This window comes from Melopsittacus undulatus, chromosome 3 (genome assembly GCF_012275295.1).
Source record: "Melopsittacus undulatus isolate bMelUnd1 chromosome 3, bMelUnd1.mat.Z, whole genome shotgun sequence".
Classification (NCBI taxonomy): Eukaryota; Metazoa; Chordata; class Aves; order Psittaciformes; family Psittaculidae; genus Melopsittacus; species Melopsittacus undulatus.
In genome coordinates, this window is record NC_047529.1 from 90854752 (window position 1) to 90878553 (window position 23802).

Here is a 23802-nt window from a genome sequence, read left to right on the forward strand (position 1 = left end):
ATAAAACATATCACAGGGTATGTGCTCATTCAGGATGCAGAGATAATCAGTACTGGCACACCTGGTATTTACCCCAGAGTTCATACCAACAGACTGTGGCTGGCTGCCACTGAAACACAGAAGCATTGCACTCATGTTGCACACTGACTTCAGGTGCTACACTGCTTGCAGATGTACAGTGCAGCACATCAGCTTATTGCTTTGGACTTCCTTCACTAAAACCACCAAGTCAATACTAGATTTTGGAAAGGTATAAAGACTTGTCTCTCTGGACCACTGAACCACATTAGATTACTGAATACATCATATGGCCCAGATCTTTGTAGAGCTTCACTGGAGCAGAGGAGTGAAAGCAAGATCTATGAGGGCTTAAAAACATGTCTAAATGCAAAACAGAAGTATCAGCACTTTAGTTAGCTGTGAGCATGCATCACCCAGATCAGGTTGAAACTGCAAACTAGTCTCCATTTGACCTGGGATGCCACCAAACAAACGGAATGTTGAAGCTGCTTCCTAACAAGTCAAGACATTTTGCCATCATGATCTCTAAAACTGGCACCTATAGATAAATATGGCTCAAATGTGTTGTTTTGAATTAGGTTTACAGCGCATTTTTGTCTTGTTTTAAATCCATCATGAAGATTTCAATCTTGACATGAATTTATGGTTATGAACACACCGCCTGACTTGTTTATAAACAGGATATAATGTGAACATTAAAATATTTTACCAGAACAGAGGGCTTATCATTTTCTTTAGTTTCATTATCATTCTCAGCTAACTTTTTTTCTTCTTGTTGCACTATTGCTACTTCCTCCTGCTTGCGCTCCTCCTTATCCACTTTTATTTCTTTTACATCCTGCTCTGGTTCTTCACGCATCTTCAATTCTTTTTCTTTTTCACAGTCTTTACAAGGCTTGCTCGTCACTTTCTCTGGCAATGCCATTTGAAATTCAATGTTAGCTGATGTACAATACTCTTCAAAACCATAGAGATATCTAAAAGAAAAAAAATTGCTCACGATAAGCAAGTTTGTTTCAAGAAAGAATATGCTACCTAGCAGAAACTAAATACAAACAGTATGAACAGGATCGCTTCTGTTCATTCTAGTGCTATTTTAGAACAGACTCTATAGCTTATTACTTACTTTTTGTATGCACATTTAACATTATATCCTGCAGCTGAATTCAATACAGGGATTCCAAGATCTTGATAAACTTGCTTCCACACTGCACCACTTTCAATCTGGTAAAGAAAATGAAGTCATGTTTTATTAAATTACCTCACAGACACAAAAAATTTAAGCTGACAAAGTTTACAACTTTGGAAAATAATTATAAGTAATTTCCTAGAATCCATAAAATTGTTTTTCACACACCCGGTATTTCACTGTAACTACTTTAAGAAATCTAGCATTTCTGCATTTTGGTAAGGCACAGCAGGTTTTCCTCTCCAGGTGGTAATAAAACAAAGGAAAGAAAATACAAAGATCAGAAAAATCAGTATGTAATTTTTATTTTATATGTAAAGTTGTTACTAACTATCAGAGTTAGAATTTTAATTACACTGGAAAGAAAAAAAAATAAAAATCCTTCAAAGCATTAACAATACTCAGCCCTGGCACTACTGCACCAGATACACTGGCTACCAGTCTTTCATTAAGTCCTTAGTATGCCCTTTGGTGTCCAAGACAGTGCAATACACTGATTTCTAACCATCTGTGAAGGTAAAGCAGATGTACTGCAATATCCAAGTACAAGTTCCTCTCTTGTATATCAGGAAGGTGCCACTGTACAAACATATCTTCTCGACTGACAGACTAAGTTTATGGGAACGAGTCCAAAGCAGTAACAGAACCTGCCTGGCCATGAATTCCATATGCTTCAATTACTGCTGCAAGACCAATCCCACTATAATCCCAGTCAACACATTCTCCTATGTAGTGCCCAGAATAGATAGGGACATCAGACCTTACACTAGATTACTTGTCTTTGAGATTTTATCCACAAGTGACTCTTTTTCACTTTGATGTAACAAGTTTATCAGACAAACAGTTCCTGAAATATCACAAACCCACAGATGCTGGCTGATTTTATGCAGCAATAATTAAACATGCTGAGTAGATGTGTAATTTATTTAGAATCTAATTAGTTTTTTGTTCCCATTACATCATGTTCTTCAGCTGTTACAGGGTGTCTTACATAGCTGTAGTATTCAATTTTCATGTATCTTGAGCTCCTGTGTAAATTGCTTCTTTATCACTACTTAAACAGCACCCTGAGATTTTATGGCTCTGGATCATACTCATACTCACATTATCAAATCCTCCAAGCTTATGTACAAGTCTGAATAATTTGAAGAGATTCAAATTTCTATACCCCAGTACAGGTCGTTTGTTAATAGGAGTCCCTGTGAATGAAGAAAATATGGTGTTTTGAAGTATTTTCTTAATAGGCACGTACTACCATATTAAATACAGTGTAGTATTGTAGGCTCCCTCTGACCACCTCATGCATCTGGTACTTTCTTTTCATGAATCTAAACAATGCGTTTTTCCATCTATTACTGAATACCCACAAATGATGTAACTTTTCTTGCTCCCTGTATTATACATATATTTCACCTACTGAACAATTAAATGTAGAAGTACCAGTGTATTCCTTTCAATACAACTAAAAAAATCCCCCTGTGCACAAATCCCACAAAACTTCAAAAAGCTGAAAGTTCCTATGCTACTGTACTAGCACTTGCTACCACATTGTCCTCTCTTGTAAACAGTTCCTCAATCCAAAGTGTAATTAATACTAATTTAACTAGTTATAATACTCATTTAAATAAACACCTTCACCCCTGCCTCCACAGACACTGTACTTCTAGTGCAGTGTCTAAATACCCAGTAAAGGTTTAATATGACAAATGGCATTTGCTTTTAACAATTTCAGTCTACCTTACTGATAATGCTCATGCATTAAGTTATCAGGATTCACGCAAGAAAATCAGCACAAAGTAAATGTTTTTTTCCATGATCCTAAGAAGTGGGGGTTAAATTTTATTTATTTTAAGCTTATTAAACTGACCACAGACATTAATAGGATTGAGGATATCTAATGTTTGATTGTACACACTATACATACACAATAGAAAGTAATCCTAGGACATATGAAGTACTGTCATTTACTTCTGAAAGCAGGAATAAGTGACTATTTCAGGAGAAAAGTCAAGTGACAGACTTATCTTCTAAATAGTGGGGAAGTCAGAAGAGATTAATACACACTCACCGTTTCCAAAACTGAACTGCAAAGCACTACCCGTTTACAGACTCAACTCTTCAAAGTACTGCTAAGCAATACATTTATCTGCAGCTTCTACAAGTCAAAGATTCAAATGCTTACCTCTGTCTTCCATGAACTTGTACAATTGCTGAAGAAAGTTCTCTCGTTCTTCAGGAAACGGCTCAATTTCCTCCTGTTTTAAAGCAATGCGCACAATCTGAGTTACAAGCCTTCATTAAGAAATATATGGCACTGACAATTTAGGTTCAAATGCTCAAGTTTGGTTTGCTCTAGTCACCAATAGAATATTATACAGTGCTATGCCACACTGAAGTAAGTTTTACAAACTACAAATAGTTTTTCAAAATATATAAAACAATAACTGTAAAGACACACTGAAATGGCTTTCCTGATTGATCACTGAAGTATCATGAGAGATAAAACAAGATGTATTCTCAATTTTGTCTACACAGAAAGTCTGGGACACACCACTATCAATGGTCAAGAGATTATATCAGAAATCTCAGATTTATTTCTGCTGCAGTGAAGTGACTTCTTGATGCCCAGATACACTATGCACTTCCAATGACAAAGAGAAAATGGTGCTGGCACACTTTCTTAGGTGTTTTACTCCACAATACTGACAAACCGCAGCCGATGGCACTGCATGCATACTGCCATGGGGTACCGGCTGAACGTGTGGTGAGCAGGATCAATCCCAGAACTGAAATAACAATAAATATTTTGAATGTTCAGTTCATTGCACTACTAAACCTTTTTATTAGATTTATTAAGTTTAATAAACAGTGGAATTTCACAACAAAGCACTATGGCTTATTCTGTAACACTATTACTTCATTACAAAATGTGACTTGCCACAACCAGCAGCATAAGATATTCTTAGAAATTCTGATGACTACGCTATTTCAAAACAATACACCAAATACATGTTGTTTCCTGCATACTTTTTAACCTGCAGTTTCCAAAAATAAGTAATAAAAGTTATTCAGAAAATCTAAATTATTTTTCTTCCATGTATTTTCATTCATGTTCTAATTATCCATTCAACTTCTTCCTTGTACTAATTATTAAATCTTTACCTACCCTGAAGAAAGTGGACAAAATTTATTGCCTTTAAAGTAATAGCAACTGTTGAGAAATTGATAGAAACAGGGTATCACTATTACACAGAACAGAAAACAAAACAACCCGCCCCAACATCTGCTGAATCAATTTAATAGAGATGGATGTCAGAAAATAAGGTCAATGAAGGCTGTAACTATTACCAGTGAGAAGGTTTTTTTCTTAATTCTACACTTCCTCTTCCACTAGATGCACTTAAAAGACACATCAGAGCAAACAGGCAAAAACTAAGAATGCTCAGTATTCATCATATGCTGAAACAGTTGTCATTTAGGTATAATTATCCATGGAAATGCAATGAAAAGATTCCAGTCTTGCAAAGGCAATGCAAGATGAAATTCTCTACGAGGAGCCACCATTATGTGGTGATGAGCACCTATCTGATACCTAGAATACCGGTGGAACTCTGAGCAGGCTACTCAATGAGCAAGCACAGTTTGGACAAAGAACTACAACCAGTAAACCAGATATAGCATCACTGGGCAGGGGCGTCAGAAATCAGGCATACCTACCAATTCTTCAACAACAGGTACAAGGTGATGCTACAGCTCTGCATATAGTACTGATAACTCTTGGTTAAGAACATTCACAATTCACAGGCCACAGAAAATAAATGAGTGGAATCAATCCAGCTTTGGAGTTTGTTTTTTGTTTTAATCTCCCATGACAGCTGCTTGGAAAGGACTTTTCCCAGCATATGATGGATCACTGGCAAAGAGCTCATGACTATGTACTTGGGTTTCTCATGTTCCTCATCCAGAAGAGCCATAAGAAAATGGTCCCACATAGCACTGGGGGTGTGGGGGAGTGTCATTGAACTAAACCTCCAAGAAGCCCAACAAAGCGTTTAAGAAGGAATGTATACTTTTAAAATATATGGGGAACTAAAGTAAACATGATAAGAGGCTGAATAAAACACTATCACTCCTTTCTCAATCATAAGATCCAATGCCTGAAGAATAATCTTAGGTCTCAAAAGCAATAATCCAGAGATACGCCGGAATGGCAAGTGGCTACTCCTTATCAATTCTCCAATAGCAATCAAGCAAACTTTCTAAGAAAGTACACTCAGGAGGAAAGCTTAAGACCCTGTATGCCTCTGAAAAGCATTTTCACTTTTTCAGTCTCTAAAGAATCTGTGCATATTATACTTTGATAATAATACCTGTTAGTAACCTCTGAACATCTACAGCAGCTGTTAAGCAATCAGTAAGATAAATAACAAGGTTTCTTAGATAATGGTTTGAAGCAGGCATATCATACTTTCCATCTTTGCTTACTTCTAAGATAGACATCATAGTGTAAGCAGGTCACTCTGCAGTCTCTAATCTATCTGTCCATGTCACAAAGGTAAAAGAAAGTGGTTCATACATTTGAAAATGAAATCCAGAAAAGTAGCTGCATGCTTTTTGCAGTACATAAAATTAGGCCAGTGCTAGAAGAGAGGATCTTGTTTTAAAGTAATCAGAAATAATTTAAGCATCACATATCCTTTATCAGAACAAGTATTTTTTTTTTAGCTACACAGATCTTCCCAGATTGGAGACAGCCATTTAACAGCTAGCAGGTAAGTCTGATTTAGAAATAGAAATAAAGGGAACCCTTTTTCTTTTAGAAAAAGCAATATGCACAAGACAGCAGACACCAGAATCTACTCTGCTTCATCCTGCTCAGACCCTAGCAAGTACTGCAAACCCTTCTGCCATTGCAGTAAGATCAGCATGGGAAAGATTTTAAAACAGGATCTTCCTTTGACTTTCAGTTTCTATTTTTATTAGTCCCTAATGAATCAGTCTTTTGACCACATGGGTTTACACTTGTGATTGGCCCAGGAGATGACAGTCCTGGTCAGACACTTCCTGACTGCCTAAGCAGCCTTTTTTCCAAACAGATTTGCCTATCCTACATGCCCTTGGTCATTGTGCTTGTAGCAAGGGTGGTTTTAAAGCCCTTCCCAAATCTTCGCTCGCGAAGCCAAGCCATCAATCAAACAATCAATCAATGACTCAAAGATATTTGTTAGTTGATATTTTCACATTAACTTATCTTTGTTGAATAGAGATTTTGAAAGCTGAGATACTACATTAGTTTCGTATGTTAACTGTGTTGCCTGTGTTAACGTGCTACATATTCCTTAATGTTAAAAAGCCCTACTTAAATATTACAGCCTTGGTAATTTTTTATCAGCTGTGTACCTATGCTCTTTACTAACTTCACTTGCCTCTTCCTCACTGCTGTTATCCTCTTTTTCTTTTTCATCCTCTTCCTCTTCTTCAGCTTCACTGCTGGAGCTGTCTTCTTTTAATTCTGTTTTCCAGTTACTAGGGACAGTTCTGTTTTTACGGAATTCGAGGGCTTGGTCAAAAGCTGTAAAAGGACCAGCATTTGTTAGCACTGCAGGAAATACCAGTTTGACCAAATGTTTTAATCAAAAAACATAGCTGGGGGTGAGGAGGAAGGACTGCTTATTAACAGTTCCATCACCAAATTCAAAGAACCACAACAACCCCATCTTGTTCATCCTTATTTGTGTTACCCAACCAAACTGGCCTAGTGCTCTCTGCACATCAAATTATTCAGGCCTATTATTAGGATTATTACCCTGTTAGTGTCTATTGACACATATAAGGATCTTCCGTATTAGGGCATGTATGAAAATTTCATTGAGAGAATCCCTATTCCAACAGGATTACACTGTGGTTTACATATATTGAATAGAGAAGAGCAGGAAGAGATAAGCAAAAGCTAATTTTAAGAGTCTGATTACACAAACTGAAGCTTTTAAATGAATCCACAATTCCAGTTTCCTGAGAGTGCATAAATGCAACTTACAACTACTAGGGGTACTATGGTGAGAATAACTCTATGAAGATCTAATGCAAGAGGCCAAATACTAAATAACGTGTAACGCCACTGTGCCCTGTCATTACACCCTTTGTTTGGCAAGCCTACATTTAAAACAAGTGTGGTAGAATATGTGTGGGGGGGGGGGTTGTTTGGGTCTTTTGTTGTTTCGTTTTTTTGTTGTTGGTTGTTTACAATTCCTCTAGCTTTTCAGAAGTGTTCTACTTCAATACATTACAGACGGAAAAGATCCTGTATTTTAGTGTTTTTAAGACATGAACCAACCTACCATAAATTTGGTCCAATTTACATAACAAAGTAAATACGTACTCATGTGTTTTCACACAGAAGTAAATTTTACCTTGTTTTAACAATGCATCAGGCTTTGGTGAAGTTTCACTGATCTCCCGAACATCTTTTCTTGGCACAGAAACACTAAATAATTTAGAAAGTGTTAAAAAAAAGGTATTTAAAAATATTAAGTTAAATTAACAGTATAAAACAGAACTAGCACTAAAACTAACACACTTACTAAACATGCAGAAGCAGCATATGAGGTATATTTTGACAATTCTACAATGTTAGTCTGGTACAGTACTAGTCAGGTGGTTAGACCACCCACATACACTCACTGCATATTAAAGATAGCATTCTTCTTCTACTAACAGGCAGTTTCTGGAATCTCTCAAATATATATTACTTAACAAAACCCTTATACTAATTTAGCAAGAAACTACTCACCCACAAACAATAAGATCCTACCTTGCTTAAAACATAAATGAGTATTAGTATAAAAGACTTCTAAATTGGAAGAACAAAGCACTTTTTAATTTCTACTATGGCTATATCCAAGGAAACAAATCTGAACTGCAGCTTTGGGGGGATACATGCTTGTGTTTGCACATGCTTATGTGTGTTTCTCCAGTGATGTGCACTGATGCTTGAGTAACTATCAAATGGTAAAGCAACAGCCTAGACTTAGCAATTAACCCTCAATGAAACTGTTAAATATTTCAATATCCTTTTCTGCAAAAGCATTCTGTTAAATTGAACCAAGTACAATGAATAGCTGTAACTTTAAAAATAAAACCCAAATGCTAGAATAAATAACTATTTTAATCCATTGACCCCCCCTCCGTAACCAACATGAGTTTAAGAACACAAAGTTTCTTATTCTATAACAAATATGATAGAGTTGGGTTTTCTAGGTTTCTCTGTCTTCTTTCCTACTTTGAGTAGTGTTACAGCTCTTTTCAAAGAACAAGACAATGTGGAGCTCTAGTCTAGTCTGAGAAAAATATATGCTTTATTACCTCAAAAAAAGGAAGAGTTTCTCTGTGTGAATGTGGTGTACGTGCACTCATGCACACACCCCACCCACCACTTTCTGTAGCTGGATAAAATTATGGCCACATTTCTGAAAAGCAGTGCTCTATTCCAAACAGAGCAGGAAAGAGTCTCAGGGCATTCTCAGAGTCACGAAATACTGCTTTGTTTGCCACCATTGAGGCAATGAAATTAAAATGAAGACAGATAGATTTATGCATCCTACTATTAACAATGACAGTTCACCACAATGTAGGCTGCTAACAGTTTTCTAAACATTAGAAAAATCTTGGCAGAAACTTAGTGAGCTTACTGATGTCATTAATGCTTTACCCAAACACATCTCACATTCATTTGGCTGGTATAGATTTCATTCAAGTGTCAATGTCTACAGTCCTACTCACAATTTGCCATCCTTGAAAGAACGAACGAGAATATTGTCTTTTTTCACTGCAATATCATCACTACAATCTGGACAAACCACCTGCAAAGATATTACAAATGCAAAATTTATAGAGAGAAAAAGGAAAAAACCAAAGTAATAGTATATCCAATACTTGTCAGAAAGTTTTTGGACTCATGTCTCCTTAGCAGCATGAGATGAGGGCAACTGACATACCTCAAAACAAAGAGATAATCTCGTTTGATTACAGAATAGATGAGTTCATGCTCACTTCCTGGAGGGAACTGACAGCTGCTGCCAAAGACATAACTAAGAACAGTATTCTGACAAAAGTTAAGTACCTGTCATGCCACTACAAGTTATTCAACTTCTTATCCTAAAAGGACAGAAATTCCACCAAGTGCTGCTACCTGAGTTAGAGACCTCTTCTGAAGAACTTCCATAAACTGGAAGTATGTAATCACACAGTTTCAAAACCAAGGCCATACAGGATTTATGAAATGCAATTTTATAATGGAGGATTCATGAGTCATCTATCTATAAGAGTGCCTCAAGTAGTATGATATATTCTTTAATTCAAGAAGTAGACTAATCAAGTCTAGCACCAAAACAACATACCAGTTATATGTTGCAATTTTAAAAGCTATTCAAGTTTTGTTAAACCAGTACACAAGTCCTTAATTAAAAATCTTCAGGAATTTAATAACACATCTCAAAATTCTAGAGTTACAGAACAGAAAAACAACCCTCTCCATCCTCTTTCTTCTCTCAAAACGTTCCCTTAAAACTAAGAAAGACTAGCCATTATGATACCCCAAGGAGCAGCAAATGACCAGCAGCACTAACTTAGCCCTGGTAAATACTATTTCTCTCTCATACCAACTTCTTTCATTCCTATTTTTTCTACCACAAATACTGCATGACAATTTTATTCTCCCTCCTTACATAGGTCACCAGCCATATAGCATTTTAGAAGGTAAAGTCAAAAGCACCAGCTGAACTGGAAACAGAGTTGTGTATCACAGAGCACATTCTTCCCAAGAAAAATAAAACTTAACAGCCTAAGTCTCCACATTCAATGCATTCGACAGTCTCCAAAGAAATTACTTTACAATACTACAACTTACTAACTGAAATGCAGTTTGAGACAGAGTTTGCAACAGTGTTTTAGTATCAAAGTAAAAAGACAGTGATTATCATTCCCCATCTGAAACAGGTGCAATTTCCTAGCTTTCTAAAGACTGAGAAAGGCCCTTATGGCCTTAGCTACCAGTTTTCTAGAAGCATCAAGATCTTAGTAGTCAGAACTCCTTCCAGAGGCTGGAAAACAGCTCACCACAACCTCATCTTGTGCCTTTACATCAAGCAGCATCACCTCAATTTTGCCTGAATCACGTTTTCTCAATTTCCTTGCAAAACAAACTCCACAGGAGTCACAGAAGAAGGAGAGAGATGATCCTATATAGACTCAATTTTCTGAAGTGCCACAAGCAGGTTTCCTCAATGCATCTTTCAAAAGCTTTTAACTACACATTAAAACTGATAATGATACAAGGCTTACTAAATCATACTTTGACATAAGGAGCAACTGCCAGGCCTTTTTACAATTACATCACTGCTCTCAACCCTATTTCTCCTCTTTCCACCCTCCCAAAAAAATACAAGCTGTAGAAAAGCCCCCATGCATGCAGCAATAAAACAGTGCGGTCACTCACTGAGTCCTCAGAATAATTTTTAACAAATTTAGACCCCTACAGTTTCACTTTTCTAAATGACAGCCCATCTGGCTATAGGACTGATATCCAAAGTAATCTATTTCCTCTACTAATCTTAACTGTTATTTGTTGTAAAGGTTTAGACTAATCCCTCAACATCTTTTCCCATAATAAACTCGCACAATGTCCTCTGTTCCCAAACAAAGCTTACCTGTACACAATACCATCAATAACAAAGTAATTATGGAATACACATTCTTCAGCATATTAAAGCTGAATTTTCATTTCATTATTCACATAATTACAATTAGCGTGATATAAAGTTAAAGTAAAATTTATCAGTAATAAGATGAAATTACTTTGTTAATATAGTAACCTGCTTTCAAGATAAAGGAATGGATGGGCACAGGCACAAGGGAGGGGATTTACAGGGAAAAACTGTGGAGGGGAAAAAGGGGCAGAAAAAGCAGCAGCTACTCAGAGCACAAAACCTATTATTTGGCACAACCTTTCAGGTTAAATGCAATATGATGTTTATTTACAGAGCCATAAACCTCATTACTAAAATAACAGTTGATCTAGGATAAGCTATTCCAGAGTCAACAAGCTCTACCTTCAAACTTCATTCTACACTGCTCCTCTGCCACCGCAGGAAGCTTTCCACAAAGGTATTGTGAGCTATTCCAGTCTCCAAATGAAAGCTAAAGAATTCCAGTGTGTATCTTTAGTATACCTTGGGAGCATAAGCAACAATTCAGTTAATCTTTCAGGTTTGACCCACAGCTATCCTGACCAGCCCTGCATTAGTTACATGCAAGCCCAACACCTACCAGAGAGGCTACCATGGAAACAGCTGTCTGTCATGTGCATGACCAGAGGGGCTAACCCATCAGTGTGACATAAAACAGCTCAAGCCAGTCTAACTGACCACTCCTCAGAGTGCAACTATAAGGTACGCAATAATGCATCAATCTTGATGACAGCTTTCAGCAAAGAAACAACTCGATTTTCTTGTCTTATTACTGCAAACCTCTCTTAAAGCTATCTGTCCATAACATGATATCACCTTGCTCTATATTCTGCCCTTTCCCCTGTAAAAAAAGACTTTAGTGACTCATTCTCTTCCATCAACTCCAAAAGAAGTCCTGCTGGAAAGCCTCCGGACTCCATTACAATAGACAGGAGGTGACACATACAAAGAAGCAACTGAGAGATATTGCAAACACTAAGAACAGTTAAATGTTACTGTATGGCAGTACAGTGTTAAATGTACAGCATCTTTTGAGAAAGCAGAGCACAAGTCTTCCTGAAATTTGATAAACATTAGCTTTCAGTGCCAGGAGGAAATTATTCAAATATTTATAATGAATAAGAAAAAAAAATTCAAAAGCATGGTACTAGAAGGTACCACATATGGAAATAATTTCCAAAGATAACAAGTAACTCTATGTTCAAACCTTATGCTAGCAGTAATATTTTATTAGAAATTTATTTTAAATGCCTTTAAGCCTGAATAAAGGAAGATAGAAAATATTTGTACTAAAAGACTACAATGAATTTTTAAAAGAAATCTGTTGGCAATTCTTTACTACCTACCATGGTAACAAAGAAAAAAAAGAAATATTTTATTATCAACTGTGTTTATATTGAACCTAGAAGAATAGCATCTATGTAATCACTGAAACTCCCCTTTTTTGTACTACTTTATATTTTCTTTCTTGATAAAACTTGCTAGTTCAGAAAAATTACATGCAATAGCTGAGGAAAAAAGCCCTGAAATTTTAATTCAACAGTACTCAGCATATTGTTGAGCTGAAATTAGGTCAACAAACTTTGTCTGTTTGGATAAACTAAAGCCATATTAGCAATCATTTGTTGTAAACAAACTATTTACAAATACGGTATTTCCTTTAACTATTATGATATGATCCAATTTGAAGAAACACAGTATGTTCAAACAAGAATATAGGTTAATCCAAAAGAAGAAAAAAACAAAGCAAAACAAAACCAAACCACTTTTCTTTGATGCCCAGAAACTAATGAAACTTTACAAAATTAAAATAAATATGTAACTCTTACCAAGGCTGGAAACCACAGAGCTTTCTTTTTATCCACACTGAAGTAGTCCACACACACAACTTTTCCCAGTAATTCATCACTTTGTTTCCTATCATCTTCATCTTCATCGCTGGAAGAGGATGAAGATTCTTCTTCAGGACTAAACAACAGAAAAAGACTTAAAACTCAACTATTCAAAACCTGCCTATTGTAATTTCTGGAGACCCAAAGCTGTGTTTCTAAAGTACAGGCATAAATAATAGTGATTTGAATTGCCTGTTAAGTGTTTGAGGATAAAACTGACCTGAGGTATTTATATGGATATTACAGCAACTCAAACATTACAAACTCATAAATGGACTTCCACACGTAATACATGCAAAAAAAACCAAAACAAAAACAAAACACCACTGTACATCCACATGGAGAACAGAAATGCACTGTCAGGACATTCAAAACTAGAATTCTGCCTCAGTGAAGCACTGTTCAAAATTACGGCTGCAGTTGGAGTTTTGCATCAACATTAGCTAAACTGTTTTAGTTTTCTTTTTAATCTCTCTATGCTTGTATTCTAACAGCCATACAGAAAAAAAGCTATTTTGAGAGAGGACAAATCTCCGAAGAAGAAACAGCAGCTATGAAGATAAACAGCAAAGAGATTACCAGTCTATTTATCCTGAAACAGTTCTTTAAACATGTGCAGTGAAGCATTTTAATGACCATTTCAATTTCACACTGAATGAAGTGTTGGAATGTAAGTAGAAGGGCAAAGGTGGAAAGACGGTTTGATTAAAAAGGGTTCTGGTTCATTGTCTTGACTGTCCCAGTACAAACTGCCACCTGGGTTTCACCGCACAGGGAGTCTAAATGTACAAAACTACCCCAACTAAAATTACCTGCAACTAATTAAAAATACCATAACAACAACAACAACAATAATAATAAACCCCAAACAAAACACAAACAAAAACCAAACTACCACCAAAACCAAACCCAACCAACGCCCAGAACTCCTGGTGCCCACTCTCTGTTGTTACTACTTTGAAAAAAAATACGGGAAATACACAGTGTGTTCAACAAGCTCAACAAGCAGAGTTTTAAAAGCTATTTTCCATTTTTCACATAACTACTTCCGAGTACAAAGTTCACTATCAACAGAAGACTTACAATTAGCACTGGTGTAAAAGAAGAACACTGATTTACAGTCTTAGGTATGTTTCTTTTTCCCCACCTTAATTTTATGTTATCATTTGCAGTGCTCGTAAAGCATTGGTTTGTTGGTTTTTTTCCACCATAACATCCTTTTTTAAAGTAGTGATTTCTTTAAAATACTGTATGAAGCCCTTCAGGCTGCTTTCTGGGCTTTGAGAAACTCTTGTTGGAAGAGAAATAAGGCAACTAGAGAGAAAGCCAGAATTATTTTAAAGAGACTTCAACCTAGCTCACACTAGTATCTCTGCAATTTGTCTTTTTACTCAATTCAGTCAATATTAATCATAAGTGTGTTGTTTTTATCATAATGTTCAGCCTGGAGAAGAGAAGGCTGAGTGGAGACCTCGTAACAGCCTTCCAGTATCTGAAGGGGTCCTACAGGGATGCTGGTGAGGGACTATTCATTAGGGACCATAGTGATAGGACAAGGGGTAACGGGTTAAAACTTCTATCCAATCTAAACCTCCCCTGCTTAAGGAAGAAATTCTTTATTGTTAGGGTGGTGAAGTACTGGAATGGATTGCCCAGGAAGGTTGTGAATGCTCCATCCCTGGCAGTGTTCAAGGCCAGGCTGGACAAAGCCTTGGGTCACATGGTTTAGTGTGAGGTGTTCCTGCCCATTGCAGGGCGGTTGGAACGAGATGATCTTAAGGTCCTTTCCAACCCTAACTATTCTATGTTTCTAATAAGGACCTGTACAAGAGAAGACAATGTAACATCAGGATGCTGTAGTCACATTCTTTGTGGTATACACCAGTTTTTTTCCATCTATTTCCTTAATACATCACAAATTAGTGAATCAATAACTGAGTAAACTTCTAATACCACTGCATCTAGAGGGTTATATTTATTTCAAACAACTGAAAAGACAGCATGAAAGGAAGCATGAGAACTTCTTTCTCACCCCAGCCACTACCACCTCAGAACTTTAAAAACAAACAACCCCCACCTCACCAAACCACAACCTCCCACCCACCCACAAACAACAAAGAGAAAGGGTGGATTATTTACCACTGGGTTTTTTTTTTCCAAGATCACACCTACCAAGAATTGTAGCACCTAGGAAATCAAGTTACTGCTCTTGAACTCTGTTTTTCTATCAACAAGCTTTGCTGCAAACTCTACTACCGTTCACCTATTTCTAAGAGAAACAGGTGAGACCTTCAGAGACAACCAAAGATCTATATGAGGATTCTAGTACACCTCCTACAAACACTTCAAATCAGCTGAACAAAGACTGCATCATAATGGGTTTAGTTTGAGTCCAAAGCATTTATAATATTAAAATTCTACTCCAGGAAAGCTTCTGAATGTAGCTTAACAATGCAATTTCACTTGATATCCAACTTTTTTTTTTTAACTTAAATAACAAAATCAAGAACAAAAACCCACCTTGCCTATACCTGGCACTATTTTAAAACCTGATTACATGAAGACTTGTAATTCTTGTATGCAACAATACAAACAAAATTGACTTTCAGTCTGAAAGCTAATCAACACCTTTCATGTTTTCTGAATAGGAGAAACCTGTACAGCTACACACACTCAAAAGCTTCAGAACTGAAAAGATACAGCACAGATATAAAGACGTTAAACTTACATATGATTGGATCTCCTTCCTCTGTTTGTTTTCTTCCCTATAACAGGAGTCCCAAAGTGTTCAGGATTTGTGAGTGGAAGCTGATCTAATGTCTGTTGAAATGAAAAAAAAATACATATACATACACATATTAAAAGCCTGGTATAAGTTATTCTCCAAACCATGAATTTTTATAATCTGGTTAAAGTAATTGTTGCCAATAAAGAATTATAAAAGAAATACGTCAGTACAGCATAGACAGCACTGTTAATTTTTGTAAATTCTGTGGGGTTGTCTTGTTGTGTTTTTTTTTCCGGGGGGGGAGGGTGTGGTGTTTCAACGTTTTCTCCCCACCTCCAAATAATTAACTTTTTCCAACACACAGTTCTTGTTAGAAGTCCTGCCTTTCAACTATTCAAACACAGAATTAAGTGTCAGGTTATCAGGTACTTTACTGACCTGGGATACTCCATCTCTACAGGATTAGTTCTTTGCTTGTCCTACCATCAGACTAAAAACCCCATAATCTACTTATAAATGAACAAGATCCCCTATGTAATGGGACTGCTAAATAATTCAGTAGCAACAAACATGACAAGTTAATTGTATTTTGTTAGTAATTCATAATTTGATATGGGAGAGAATGATTCTAGAACAATTTTGAAGAGGTTGCTACAATGATAATTGAGGGGGTGCTAACTGATGCTATATTAGCATCAAAACAAAAAGAGAGGGACAGAAAGAAAGGACTTTCTCTGTTCAGGAAGACTGCTAAAGCATCAACAGAAGGACTCCATGGCCAGGTTAGATGAAGCCTTGGGTGATATGGCTTAGTGTGAGGTGTCCCTGCCCATAGCAGGGGGGTTGGAACTAGATGATCTTAAGGTCCTTTCCAACGCTAACTATTCTATGATTCTATGACATGCAGTACCTACTTTCCCTGAGACTGCTGTTATTTGTTTGAATGATTCCAAATATGAAGGCTCCTGTACAGACAGGTTTCTTGTGTAGCCACTTACACTTTTTCTTTGAAAGAAGGCATAAAGCCTTCCGAAGAGCAGACTCTAAATTACACTTCTGAGTCGTATATTAATTTTAAACATGAAACACCAACAAGAATCTCAAAGTATTCTGTGTCAGACAGAACTGGACATAAAGACAATAAAAATGGCTTTTAAGTCTTAAAGTAAATGCATGATTACTTCCGAGGGTGGTGGACATACTAAAAGATCCCACACACTTAGGAAGTCAGAGATGAAGCTAAAGCAACATCAGAACAAGACAATTGTGTGGCACTGGTCTAATTACAGAAGAAACTGGAGATGTAATTTTCCCTGCTGAGTAGCTGTGCAATCATGAGGTGACTATTAGAAGTGTACAAAATGTGTTTCATTAAGAGATGGTGACAGTGAATTGTGTATCAGTGATTTCTGGCAAGACATCAAAAGTTAAGTCGATAAGAATGATGACAAAATAAAAGAGTAGGAGTCACCTGAATGTACGCTTTCTTTGAATCTGACAAAATAATCTGAAATCACTCTTGTTCAGCCAAATGAGTCACAAAAGCAATTTAGACACTAAAACTTTTAGCCTGCTTACTGTGCAAGTAATACTCCTGAAACCATTTTAAAAAAGTACTTGTGGAACAGAATTAACCTAGTTTTCAGAAGTGCTAATCGTTAATGACAAAGCTAATTGAGGGAACACCACAAATATTTGAAATATAGCATTTATATCTGAATCCAGATTTAGGCATCTAATTAGGCCCTCTTCTTTACCTGTGTTTAATCCTGACTTAGGGTCCTAGAAGGTGTTTGAACCTTCACAAGAACTCAATACGCAGGCAACATGCTCTGCTAACTACAATACTAAAGCATATTTATGTAGAGCAAAAAAAAAGTCCCAGTCTTCAGTAGCTTTCCAATAAGCTTACATGATTACATAAACCTGCCCATCAGTCCAGATTGTCTTACATAATAAGTAGTAATAACCCTCATTGTGCAATCTCAACTATTTGAAATTTGCTACAGTTGCCTGCATACTTTAGTGTGCAAGTCACCTTTAAGAAAATGAACCAGCTTCAAAATACTGGTAACCATCTTCAAATTAACAGGTAACAGCAATTTATAATTTGCCTTTTAAAAGAAAAGGAAGGACTGAACTATCAAGTGTATCAGCTGTTACAAATTAGGCTTGATCATTTACCTAAAATCCAGCAGAACTTATGTCCAAATATGTACGTTAATTTTTTCATGTACCATCTTTTTTTTTTTAATGAATACTTGGATATTTTTATACACAAAGCAAAGTAGCCAGACCCTACAGACTGTATTTTATGTAATCCCCATTTCTAGTGGCATGGATGTACATAACATACTGAAGACTGAGGTACTTTTTAAAAATATCACTTAAAATTTTTTTCTAAATAAAAAATTGTCATATAAAAACTCTTCAATTACCTCGCTTTCAGCAAAATGTCTTTCTCCTTTTAGGCATAGGGAGGAGCGTCTAAGAGTCTTCTCATCACCATCATCAAACACTGTCACCAGGTAAGACGTGATGCAAGCAAAAAAAAGATTTTTTTTAAACAAGTGATTGATTAGACATCAGAAAGAATGACATATATAGAACTGTAGCCAGTCCTTAAAACAAAGCTGTGCACCTGGATACTGCTGCATACTCAGTAAAGCATTTGTAAAGATCAATGACATACACAGGCTGCTGTCTCACTGTATCTACTCCATGCCACATATGTTAAATGCAATCTGAAGTAATCAGTAATTAAGCAGACAATTCATCGATTAGGACAAAAACTAAAGATCAACACAAGCTAAAATAAAAAAAAATTGCTCAAGCATTTTCACTTTTTACAGAATTTCATCACATTACCAGAGCTCCTACAATAGTCAAATGCAAGCTATGCTTACTATGGAGAAACGTAAAAGGATAAGCTACAGTTTAATGTTGTGCAAAGTTTAACATGTTTCTCTGACTCAACAACTGACTACAAAACAACAGCGACATCAGCCTAAGGAAGAAAATAATCATCAAAGTGCAATCATCAAAAGCAGCTGTAGTGAGAGAAATGTGGAGCTCCTGGTTTCTTGATTTTCTGCTACCTCTGCTATCCCCAGATCAACTGGAAACAAGTTCATAACACATTTGTCCTCATCTATGTACTTAATTTTTTAGAATCTTGAAATGCACTGCTCACATTAAAGGTGGGATCTTGAGAAGCTGGCAAACTGATCATACACAAAGTAAGGTTTTGTCAAGTCTCCTACAGGTACTTAATGGATAAAAACTTCATGACAAATTTTAACTCTCAGGCTATGCTTACACTGTCCAGTGGGACAAGAACTGGCTTCTTCTCCCCACTAGTGGTAATTACATTCATGTTCTCACACTGCTATGACCTTGAACACTTTTCTGGTCACCTGACCCCAAGATTAGATCAAAATACTACATTAAAAACATTTCAGCAATTTCTTAACATGTCTCTTTCACCTTCACTCAAATCTTCTCCCCTGTCCATCAAAGTAATGCCAAGCCTGACTCTTTCAGTCTCATTAGAACTCAATTATGTGGTAGGAAACTAAAAACAAGTAAACACTTCCACAAATAAAGAGTCAAAATAATAGCATTAGGAGAACTGAATGGCTGTCAACTAGCAAAAGATGCCTGGCAAGACCACAGAGATTAATCTTCAACCATGTCTGGCTTTCAGATAAGTGGGTGCTATATTCTATTTTCAATATTTACTAATTCAAACAAAAATACACAAAAAGTAACAAGGTACATCAAAAATTTTAAACAGTGTTTATTCAATACGAAAGTAACTTTTGCCTACTTCTGATTGTTTTTCATGCCTATCTAAAATTCAGTACTGTTGATGTCCAGAATTCCCCCTTGCGACTGCCATTCCCTAGTCTGTACAGTAATAACTACAGTAATCATTGACTACTGTTTAGTGATAAAATATTATGGATGCACATCTATCACTTCCAAAATTTGTTGAAAAGTATCAAGGGTAAAAACTGCACAAGAAAACACACAGATTTGGAGCTGCATCTCAAACAGCCAGCACATAATTAGGCCTCCCCCTTTGTTAAGTAAAGTAGAAGGCAGCAGGTTACTAATTTAGTTTGTGTTAATTAACGTAACAGTCTCCTTACATAATGAGAAAGTAAAAAAACCACAAAACATAAATCTAGGAATAAGCTGACTACAACAGAGGTAAATCTATTCAGAGATGGTAGATAGCCACATTATGTATCCTTATGGTAATCTGCTTGTGGCCTCTTCCCCGCCAGAGGCATTCTTAATCTTGGTCTGTTACATGAATACATTCAAAAGAAAAGCTTCACCTTCCTGAAAGACTTGTGTGGCCACCATAGCACTCATGGCTGTAATGACATTCCAATCTAATGGAACATCCTCAAAACAGTCCGCTGAGCAGACATACAGGAGTGTGATACGTTTAAGAACACCTACTCTGAGACTGCAATGAAAAAAAAAAAAGGAAAAAAAGGCAACCTAATGCAAATAAAACCACTTTGAATTCTGAGAAAAAGCAATGTAATGACAGAAAACTCCAGAAGGAGGTAAGACTACTTTGAAAATGCACAATTCTGCATTTTTAGTAAAGCAAACAACTTACAATTGTTTTCTTCACTCATAATAAACAGAGTTAAATGTAAAAGTGTAAAAGTATCACTTAAACTTTCTAAAGACATATTTATATGAATGACAAAACAGTATTTGGCTACCAAGATGGGAACACCTTGAACTTTTTGAGTTTTGACAACTAAACTAAGGACACTTCATGTATTTATGTAACTGTGTTATACTAATTAAAAAAGGCTATACCAGCTGGGGGCTTTTTGTGGGTTTGGGGCTTTTTAAATTTATTTATTTAATTTAGTTCCTATCTTCCTTTCATAGAAAAGTAGCACAAAAAAAAGACATGTAGACAAACTGATATATAATTTCTATTCAGACAACATCTTATGAACATAACACAGACAAAGGTGCTCTTGAAGCAACATTGCCCATACTTTAGTGTTAGAAGAGTTCTCAAGTAGTCCTAAATAACTATCCCTTTAAATGCTACATGTTAACTGCTGCAGTGGCATAAACAGTCTTAAGTAAGCACTTCTGGAAAGGCTCTATTTCAGATCTGTCCCTTCACAAAGTTTTTGATCAAATTACGAAGTTTTTGACCAAATCACAGTAATTTTATTCACAAAATCATTAACAACGCAAGTACTTCTCAACAAGTGCTAGGACAACATTAGGTTAAGATCTGTGCTAATTCTGAAATCTGGTAAATGGCAACTACCCCTTGAAGTGGGACTTTCACTTAGATCTGCGAAGTCATCACTGTCTGTAAAGATAATTTCAGTCTCATGCCACTTACTCTCCTGACAAAGATTATTTTAATTAGCCACTGCTAGAGTCACTTATCTTTCAAAGTGCATTATATAGCCAGCAGCTGTGCCACTTACTCTGCAAGGTCAATATGCTTTTGTCTACTTTTATCTATAAAATATGGTTTCTGGTCTCAACTCTTAGATCTCCTCTTATTTTCTCTAGTTCAGGATTTTTGACAGACATCTGCTTCGATTTACAGATTGCAACGCCATGACACCTATAAAATTTTATCTAGACTCCTACTGAGTTCTTCCGGCTAAACTGCTAACCTCATGCTTTCTTAGAAGGACAAACATAGACATACAATAGTTCTAACACCAAACACACCATTTTATTCTTGAAAGCTCTCACATCTGATCCACTCCTATGTTAATTACAAAAAGACTATCTATATTGTTAATTCTTATCTTTATACCTCATGTTTCACCTGATCCTAACTTGGTTTCTCCTTTACTCATACATTCTACTTGTCCAACAAGAAAATAGATAGTATTTTCTGCAATACTTCTCTGGAAGGACTTATCTAAACTTGCAGCTCTATTCCTTTCTAAAAAGGACTACAATTAGGGAAAGTTAGTCTTCCCCTAGATGTTCAATTTCACTTCCTCTATAACAACCCTTAATATCTCAAAAACAATGAAGTCTTGCTAAGGTTCTTTCAAGTCCTGGTCTTCATCTTCCCATGTCCCCAGTCCTTCCCAAGGAAGGAAACATGTAGTTTCTCAAGAAACTATAAATCTCCTTAGTACCCTTAAGACTAACAGATGGAATATATATTTTCATTCTACAGTTGAGCAGTTCTCCAAGACAGACTGATCTACTGGTACACAACACCAAAACATAAACCCATGTATGTAAAGCCTTTAAAAATATTATATCTTTTTTTTAAACCTGTATTTGTTTGTGAACATGTGGATGCATCATCTAAAGTCTGAAATGTCACATTAAAAATAGGGAAAACAAACAGAAAAAGACTTTTTAAAAAACAAGCTTTTGTCTTTTTTTCAGCACTTCTATCAGGGATAAGCCTGAGAGTAGGGAAAAGTAAGTATTCCAACTTGTGTTTTAAAAGCACTTTTTCTTAAGTAACTACGACAGCATATTTTGCTTCAGAATATTTAACAATAGCATATTAAACATCTAAGAAGCAGTTACCAATTATAGAGCAATTCACTAAGTCTTTATTTGGGGTCCCAATTTCATATTGTTGAGGGGTACAGTTTCTCATAAAACCCCAAAATAAGAAGCTTTTTTTTTTGGAGGGGGGGGGGAGGGTTAAACAAATTTTGAATACCTAAACATCTCCAAAATAATTTCTCACCATGCTTAAGGTATGTCCAGGTCAGAAGCTTATTTTTAAGTCATAAGTTTTATTTAAATACATAACAATTTCTCTTACCTACAGTGTACCAACTTGCATCTGTTAATTTGTTGATAACTGCTTCCTGGTATGTTCCATCTGGATTCTTCACTTCCACAACAGTTCCCACCTAAAATACAAAAGCTACTTAGCACTGCAAAACTTCTAAAACAAGCAATAAAGTTAACACTTTGGTATTTAGCAAACAGAGAAACAGGTTAGAAATTAACTATACCACGCTTTTCCACTTTCACTTACATATATTTGTATCCCTCAATACTTCTTTGTTTCATTCTGCTAAAATAAGCCAACTAACTGAGCTGATTATTTCCTGCCAGCAGGTGGGGAACAAGAACCAATCTGAGTGATGTCATTCTCTTCTGTAAGAGCTTGCCCATCAAATCCTCCAGCTGAGCTTTCCAAAGCAACAGTAACTAAAAAGCTCACAGTCAGCCAAACTTCTTAGCTTTAAGGCCAAAAAGAAGAGACTTGCATCAGCTTGTACGCTGGCATGCCCTTTAGCTACAAAGGAAGAAGTTAACATGAAGAATATACTAACTCTAACTCTGCAGCATTCACTTCTATGCTTCATCATATTATCTGGCCTGTGTAATAAACAGAACCTTCCACTTTCACCCCATATTGCACATATACATTCATGTCAAATACTGAAAAAGAGTGCTTTTTAAAGTGTTAGCAAAATATAAAACAAATTTATTACCTTTAGAGGACCCTTTATGTGGTCATCCTGCACTTCCACTGTTGAAGAATCATGTCTAAAAGTTACCTAAAAAACATAATTTAACTGATAATCACTTGATACAATTGAGCAGCATAAAGACACGCAGATGTCAGTAGACCCTTCTCTTACTCTCAACTTTACAGTTAAGTCACCATAATCGTTCCACTTGCTGAAGACCGTTTCATTCATATATTTTAGAAATTAGGACACAATTTATAATCATCAAAACTTTCAAAATATTTATCTTTCAGAAAAGAACCATTACATCTAAAAAGAAGTGACAGTTTACCAACAACATTTAACAGCTCAAAATGATCTCCGCAGTTCCCAGTGATTGGAATTGTACTGCTCCAGTACCACATCAAGAAAGTTTGAAAAGCTCTGAGCAGAAATAATTTTTTAAGAAACATTTATATTTCAATGCTCTGAGATCAAACAGTTTTAGCACCTATATCTAACCCCATATCATGAGGGCTTTTGCTGAGTAAGACCCATTTCCCTCAATCACAGTTAAAAAATTCACACAAAAAAATACATGACACTGCTGTCAACTAGACAATATTAACAAACAAAGAGCTTTAAATTAATGTCAGCCTAATCTACACACTGCTAGCTAACTGGAAGTAGATGCACAGTTAACTCTTCATTCTTTCAAAACTGGAATAAGTACATTCTGTAAGTATTTCCAAGGTATTTTCCCCTGGGTTTGGCTGCA

The 23802-nt window shown here is 36.1% G+C and overlaps 1 protein-coding gene across 1 annotated transcript in view; it reads right to left on the bottom strand.

Moving 5' to 3' along the window:
- The window catches only part of ARID4B (AT-rich interaction domain 4B), an 89681-nt gene that overhangs the window by 29489 nt on the left and 36390 nt on the right, over positions 1-23802 (bottom strand). The window contains exons 4-15 of the mRNA XM_034060475.1: positions 23067-23132; positions 22385-22475; positions 18012-18091; positions 15574-15665; positions 12783-12921; positions 8990-9069; positions 7621-7694; positions 6637-6782; positions 3393-3465; positions 2315-2409; positions 1148-1245; positions 731-998 (exon numbers count right to left, since the gene is read on the bottom strand). Coding sequence (XP_033916366.1) covers positions 731-998; positions 1148-1245; positions 2315-2409; positions 3393-3465; positions 6637-6782; positions 7621-7694; positions 8990-9069; positions 12783-12921; positions 15574-15665; positions 18012-18091; positions 22385-22475; positions 23067-23132 — 1302 coding nt within the window. The remainder of the gene's footprint in view (positions 1-730; positions 999-1147; positions 1246-2314; positions 2410-3392; positions 3466-6636; positions 6783-7620; positions 7695-8989; positions 9070-12782; positions 12922-15573; positions 15666-18011; positions 18092-22384; positions 22476-23066; positions 23133-23802) is intronic.